Below are 6,865 nucleotides of genomic sequence, written 5' to 3'. Positions count from 1 at the left end.
CAGTGGTTTGTGTGCAGGGAGGATGGTCAGTGGTTTGTGTGTAGGGAGGATGGTCAGTGGTTTGTGTGCAGGGAGGATGGTCAGTGGTTTGTGTGTAGGGAGAGGGATAGGACGAGTCTTGTTACCTTGAGGAGCGCGATCGAAGCAATTCTTCCATTCCATCAGCGGGCCCTGGAAGAACTTGAGCATGTCCTCGTACTGCCCCGACTTGAGCAGTTCGCGCGTTTTCCGCCGGTTGGAGAAGAGCTTCAGATTCCCCATTTCCATGACCTTGGCTATGCGGGTCCAGAAGTCGAGCACCAAGTCCTGCACGGCATGGCGTTCCTGGTGCGCCACGGACTCGAGCGGTAGTCGGTGGCCGTCTTGCGCAGCGCTGGGCCGCGTGCCGAATTGCATCGGGGGCGCTTTGATGTCGCTCACGCGCTGCTGGTACAGCTCGTTTGGCGTTGGCCCGCCGACGAAGTTCTCATCGCGCTGGTCGATTTTGGGGAGCATCGACGTCAGTCCCAGCCGACCGCTGGTCTGGGTGACGTATATGATAAGCAGGTTCTTGAGATGGTTCTTTCGGCGAAAGTACGACTTTACAGTGGCGTGAGAGAGGTGCTGGTTTGCCTGCTCGAACTCGGTCTCGCTGGTTTCGTCGAACACACCGATTTCGAACGCGAGCGTCATGGCGTTGCCGAGCAGCATCCAACACATGCGGTCGCTGCGCCAACACGGTTCTAGCCAGCTATCGATACGCTTATCGCCCACGCCTTTGTACATGTCCGCCTTTGGACCTTTCTCGTGCTCCAAATCGTCCGGGAGAACAAGCTCGTCGTCGTCGTCGCCGGGAGGGAAGTGCAGAGCGCGCGGGTGCCACTCGGTCAGCAGCATCAGACTCTCGACCGTGCCGAGCGTGCGCAGCCCTTTCCTGGAGAGCGGGTTCACGTCTGACCCGGGCTGCTGGCCCGCACCGCAGAAGCCCCCGCCGAACTGCTCCTGTCCGAAGATCATGCGGTCGATCATGCCTTGCAAGTACTTCCAGAGCTTCTCGTGGATCAGATACGCGCGTGATGCTGCGCCCGCGCTGGTGGTGCCGCTGGGCTGTGAGTAGCGCGATGCAATGGTGAGCAAGGTGATGACAAGCATGGGCTCCTCCTTCAGCAGCTTCCCGTGATAGGCATGGTCGCGGTAGTCTGGCACAACGATGGGCGTCAGGGGCGACAGGTAGGCGTAGAAGTAGTCCATGTATGCAATGGCCTCCTTCGCGGTCAACCAGCCGGCGCGCACAAAGCGGAACCTGGTCCACGCCTGGATCGCATCGCTGAAGGCTGCCTCGTTGGGCGGGTCGGGCAGGACGGGGTGCTGCGGCTGCGGCTGCGGCGGCTGCGGCGGCGGCGGCGGCGGCTGCGTGATGGCCGGGTCCACGTTATCGGCCGCTGCACGCGAGTCGCTCCTGACATGCGGCACGGTGACGTGCGGGCTGGCGGCGAAGCTGGAGCCCGGGGTGCTGCCCATGGTCGGGCGCTGGATGCTCGAGGCGCTGGCGGTGCGGTGGTGCATGTCCATGCCGCCGTTGCGGGCGGCCTCAAAGAGCAGGTTCAGGGCATCGTGGCCGCTGTAGATCTCGCCCGTCTGCAGCGTCGCGACCGACTCGTTGTGGGCCTTGATGTCCTCTTCGCTGTGCTCGACGGCGTGCATCGATGCAGCCGTAGTCGGCCGGCGCAGCGGCTCATAGCGGCCGATGGAGCCCCCCGGCGTCAGCGGCTGCGAGACGTAGGCGGCGGCATTGACGGCCGTGACATCGTGGTGCTCGACCTCGCTGGGCCGGCTCCGCTTGCGCGCATTGCGCACCTCGTAGTCGTCGGCCTCGTCGGCCTCGTCCTCGCCGTCCTGCTTCCGCTTGCGCCGCGTCGCCGAGAAGAAGCACTCTTTGCTCTCGCGGCGGCAGCGAACGCACGGCGGGTCGTGCGGGTTGTCGACGGGCCCCAGGTCGCAGCGCACCTTGCGGCGGCGACACGGGATGCAGGCCTGGTAGGTGCGGGTGTGCGACGATGGGCCTGAGCGCGGCGGCGATGCGTTGGAGCCAGACATGATTGCGACATGCACATGCGCAATCTATGTACTGGACTCCGGGTAACTGCGCTTTCCAGCGGGTGCAGGCCTCGAGCGACACTTATATGGCGTGACAGACGGCCTGTACGTAACCGCCTGATCTGGGGTAGCCTGTGGGGGAAGGTCGTCGCGTCCGCCCCGCGTTTGCAGGCGAGCCGTCGCTCAGAGTCTGCGTTGCCCGTGTCTGGTTGAGTTTGGGAGCAGCTGGCCAGGCGCTGAGGTGCTGAGCCGGTGAGCCGCTTGACCACGGGCGGGGACCATCTGACCCTTCCGTGCAACCCGCATGTGGCGCAGCCATATGTCGGTGATCAACCACAACAAGATGCCTGTCGTGAAGGCCTAATTACTGGATGCGGAAGGTCTTCGGCACTGTGTTGGTTACTCTAGTCCGATGGCCCTGCACATTGGTTGTTTATCTAGTCAGATATGCCCTGAGTTGTGGACGTCATGTACACCGACTGGAAGATTCTCAAAGTGATGGAACAGGGTGGGATATCAATATATTTGTCGACCGCGCCTGCGGCCTCCTCCAATCATCAAACAAGAAACACAAGGGATATACAGAGTCGTAGCCTAGAGCGCGCCACTACAAGCCTTCCCTACTATTCCGAAGAACCGAGAGAGCCCGACTGTACGCCGGCCGCCTATACGCTGGCCGTTGCGATGCGCCGTCTAATATCTCGGCGGGTCGCGGGGGTCACGGGGGTCGCGGGGGTCACGGCCAAAGTCGTCGCTGGGCCTGTCGCCTACTTGGCTCCTGCCGCTGCCGTCGCCGTAGTGCTTTCGCCTCAGGGCTGCGAGCCTCTTCTTCTTGGTGTGTGCGTTGATGTATGTGCCGATGATGAAGCCGACGATGTTGAAGAAGGGCACCCAGGTGGTCTCGGGCAGGAACTGCTGGGCGAACGCCAGCGAGATGGGGGACACGACCCAGCTGACCTTCATGACGGGCATAAAACCGGCCCTGACGGTGGCGCGCACCTGGTGGAATGTGCGGGCGCCGGCAATGAGCGCCATGGACGCCAGGTAGACACCGTTCTGAATGGGCGAGATCTGCGCACGTCAACAAACAGGTACACGACGACCACAGGCGGGCGCTTACAATCAAGTTGCTGACGAGAATCTGCAGGATCTTGGCCTTCACGCTGGTGCGGCCCTGGAAGAGCTTCTGGAGCATGCTGATGAGCACGTGGCCGAGCGGCGCGCTGACCAGGGCGCCGTAGATGGCCATCTTGGGCACGCGCGATGTGAAGTAGTGGCCGCTCTTGCTCCGGTCGTGGGCGATCCACGACGCGAGGAACTCCTGCAGGCCGGAGAGCGTGCCCGAGGTGAGCATCTTGGTGCGCAGCGGGTTGCTCTGCAGCTGCTTGAGGTAGGCCTGTCGCGCCGCCCGTCAGTCTTCAGCCCAGCCACGGCTTCAATTGCACGACACTCACTGCGAGGTATCCATTGGGGCCGGCGCCCTTGGTCAGGGCCTCGCCGACATTGTGCAGTAGGTCGTCTTTACCCTTGCCGCTCACGGCGTCGGCGACGGCGGCCGTCGTCTTGGTGGTTTCCTGCTCGAACTTGACCGACATTGCGTCTGGCTGGTATGCGACGGGCGCCGGGCGGAGAGAGAGAGGGGGTCTTGGGGTGAGGTCGGCGGCTGCGGATCGAGAGCTGGGGACGGGGGCACGTCAAGCGCTGCGTTGTTTACCTTCGACTGGCGTCCCCAGCCCTTCCGGCACTGAACCCGTCCGATTGCATGTTAGCGCGCGCCGTGATTTGCTGCATGCGCTGCTGGCGGCTGAGAACGCGGCAGTCAGCAACACGCTCAGCACTCAGCCCAACCTCGGTCCATGGTTGAGGCGACTCGCTCACGTTACTTCGTGTCTTCGCGTTTCAAACGAAGCTCCTGGTCCCCTAACTGATAACGGAATTGAAATGCGCGTCGAAATGCGCCCTGACGCGAGCTTATCAGCGGGCGACATTATGGTGTTCCTCGACCCAAGTATCCAGCGATACCGGTACCTACAGTACTCAGATAACGGATACACTAGCCGCTTCAGAGACCGTCGGCGGTCGCCGAACGGGTGGCTACTGCTGCAACTGCAAACTGCGTGCGACTTGAGGAGAGAACCAGGTTGCCAACGCAACAAGGAAGAGATGGGCCGTGATGAGCTTCTTCGAGCATGTTGAAAGTAGTTCCGTGTACATTGCAACGTCGGGGCCGAAGGGTGAAGGCCTCCAGCATAAGTGATTCGACGACTGCTGAATGTGTAGGGCTTATTTGGACAAAGTACCCACGACAGATCGTTGTCTACCTAACCGCCTCATGGAGCGGCCCTGGCACATCTGCAGCCTCTGCAGCAGGATCATAGCTCGCTGACTTCAGTCTCGGCAATGGTGGGACGTATACATGGCCTCTTCGCAGGACATTGCCAACCTGATAGTGTCCCCAAGCACTCGAAATATCTGAGCCCAGGAGTTCTTGACCAGGATACTGCACTCTTTCAACTCCGCGCCACCAATTGTTGTGACAAAGTTGGAGGGGAAATACGTATACGCACGATAGACCGTCTGTACTACACCAGCCTTCTCAGCAGACCCAACCGCATGGCGCTGTTGTTGAACCTCAACGCTCACGCCGCCTCGTCTGCTGCAAATATTTCCGGCGTTTCGACATGTCTCGCGCGCGTCATTCTCTCTATACTTTAGCAAAATGATCTCTGGAGTCATTCAGAGTACTTTGCCTTCTTCGTGGCAGTACAAACAGGAGCGACCCATGGCTCTGCGGGTTGCTGTATCAGGTGGACACCCCATTGAACACGAGCCTTGACATCTCATGAATTTTGTTTGGTATGTTGTGTGGACTCGAGCGTCTTGAGGCTGCTCGCCCCCGCCCAAGCCTTCGCCTCGCTTGCTCCTGCGCCTTCACTTATGCTGCGATTTCCTCATGCTCACACTAAACCGCAGGCGCGCCTGCCCACCGCCCCTCCAAATCAATCGAGGCAGGGTCACCAGCACTCTTTCACCTCATTTTGGCCCATCTGTTGCTTCAACCCGCTTCTCGACATCGTCGAGCAATATGAAGGTAGGCCTCCAACTGCCCGACCATCTCCTCACTGTCGTTAACAGCATCAAGGCGCGCACAATGCCGAAGCGTGTGCGAACACCAAATTGCACCCATGTCGACATGGACCGCATCTATGGGCGTGATCAGCAGTGCTACGTCTGTGGTCGAGAGCCGTCGATTGGATTCCTGTACGAGTGTCGCCAGGACTGTAGCTCACCGTCACTTCACGACCTTCTTGCAGCCGCAGAAGATGGAGAGCCTCCACGACCGAAGTCGCCTCTCCGATCCGAGCTCGAGGATATTGGTTTAAGTGAGAGCGTCATTCGCACCGCAGAGCAAGGTCAATACACCTCTGCGCAGCTGGAAATTTTGAAAGCGCAAAAGCAGGATCTGAAGCAGACTATCGACGACTCGATACAAGGCAATCAGATCAATGATGTAGTTGCCAAACTGGCGGCTTTTGCATCTGTGCCCTCCAACAACGATGGTACTATGAACAGCAAGACCAAAGATGTTGTGAGTACCTCCAAGCTCTGGAACCTCAGCAAGGCCACTGACAAGAGTCAGTCTGCAGCCTGCGCCTTCAAGGCATGCCATACCTGTCGCCCCTACTATCGCGACCGTGTCTACATCTCCTTCGCTGCTGTAGTGTCAGCCGACTTTCCGCCAATGTCCCGGGACGAGGCACAACTTCTGCCCACCAAGTCAGCGCGAGTCTTGCGCTCCATCGGCGCATCACACCAATCGTCAGCAACTCGAGTTGGCCACGACCAATCGCCCTTTCCAACTCCAACTACGATAACTTTCGCTAATAACACCGACGCGCCCCACACGGCCTCCACAACAGCCTCTGACTCGAGCGAGCTTACCTTCAAGACTACGCAGACCGACGTCGATGAGCTGCGTGCTCTACGTCGTCCACGTAGGCGCTTCTACAACATTGGCCACAGATCCTCTGGTGAGATAGCACGGGACTTGTCGAGAATTCCGCCACTTCTCTCACGCCAAGGGCTGAAGACGGCAATGCAAGCCATCTTTCACCCAGGTCGAGACTCGAGCTCATCGGGGTCCATGATCACGCTGCCTGTACCGCGCACAGGTACAGTCCGCGACTCAACAGCTAGACGCCCAGTCGGCGATTTCGACATCGGTGCTCTCCGCCGAGTCAGGCGACAGAAGGAGAAGAATGAGATTCGCAACGGTACATACGTCGGTGGCTTTGAGGACGTCGGCAATGCCCCAGCTATGACTAAAGTAAGGACCGCGCATTCGCCACACGGCAGCGACAGAGAGGGCAGCTGCACTTCCGACTCGAGCTTCTCGGTCTACTCCTGCATTTCCGAGGGTAGCGAGGCCGAGGTCGACGGCGGCGTTGCACTAGCAGAGCAGGCGGTCGAGTCACACACGCCAGATATCGTCGCCGTCAACGTTCGCGATGCCCATCCGTCCAAGTCAGCGATTTGCATCCGCACAAAGCCACTGAGTTGGACTGAAGATGGCTCGGAGGATATTGGGGTGCAGAGCATCATGGCGCAAGTTTGAGTCACAAGGATTAGACGAACAGTCATCTGCGAGATGGCAAGCGACTATGGGAAGAGTACTGATGATAAGGGGCACGTGAACGACGTAACGATTTACGCAGACATGCTTTACGATGACCGGCATTTGGAACATGGCATCTCTCGATACCCAAGACTAGAGAAGACTAAGACAGCG

At 59.5% G+C, this 6,865-nt stretch overlaps 3 protein-coding genes across 3 annotated transcripts in view; 1 reads left to right on the top strand and 2 right to left on the bottom strand.

The window, feature by feature from the left end:
* Nucleotides 1–2,455, bottom strand: part of M421DRAFT_194431 (uncharacterized protein) — a 4,124-nt gene extending 1,669 nt beyond the window's left edge. Inside the window, exon 1 of the mRNA XM_033588038.1 lies at nt 126–2,455. Coding sequence (XP_033453582.1) covers nt 126–2,076 — 1,951 coding nt within the window. The 5' untranslated portion in view covers nt 2,077–2,455. The remainder of the gene's footprint in view (nt 1–125) is intronic.
* A 28-nt stretch (nt 2,456–2,483) lies between these two features.
* On the bottom strand, nt 2,484–4,021 carry M421DRAFT_415672 (uncharacterized protein). Its single transcript, XM_033590789.1, has 3 exons — nt 3,531–4,021; nt 3,197–3,472; nt 2,484–3,147 (listed from the first exon to the last, which is right to left on the bottom strand). Exons 1-3 carry the CDS (start codon nt 3,669–3,671, stop codon nt 2,770–2,772), a joined length of 795 nt encoding a protein of 264 aa, XP_033453581.1. The 5' UTR covers nt 3,672–4,021; the 3' UTR covers nt 2,484–2,769.
* Nucleotides 4,022–5,227: 1,206 nt separating this feature from the next.
* On the top strand, nt 5,228–6,691 carry M421DRAFT_52334 (uncharacterized protein; the record flags this gene model as incomplete). Its single annotated transcript, XM_033595010.1, has 2 exons — nt 5,228–5,662; nt 5,717–6,691. The coding sequence occupies 2 exons, from the start codon at nt 5,228–5,230 to the stop codon at nt 6,689–6,691; spliced, it is 1,410 nt and encodes a 469-aa protein (XP_033453580.1).
* Nucleotides 6,692–6,865: the final 174 nt, after the last annotated feature.

Source organism: Didymella exigua (assembly GCF_010094145.1).
Source record: "Didymella exigua CBS 183.55 unplaced genomic scaffold M421scaffold_2, whole genome shotgun sequence".
Taxonomy (NCBI): Eukaryota; Fungi; Ascomycota; class Dothideomycetes; order Pleosporales; family Didymellaceae; genus Didymella; species Didymella exigua.
This window is presented reverse-complemented; position numbering and strand designations above follow the sequence as displayed.

Coding starts and splice junctions, on each gene's coding strand:
- M421DRAFT_415672 (XM_033590789.1), bottom strand. CDS start 3,671: ATGTCGGTCAAGTTCGAGCAGGAAACCACCAAGACGACGGCCGCCGTC. Junction 3,473..3,530: donor GCCCCAATGGATACCTCGCA/GTGAGTGTCGTG, acceptor GCGGCGCGACAG/GCCTACCTCAAGCAGCTGCA. Junction 3,148..3,196: donor TTCTCGTCAGCAACTTGATT/GTAAGCGCCCGC, acceptor TGACGTGCGCAG/ATCTCGCCCATTCAGAACGG.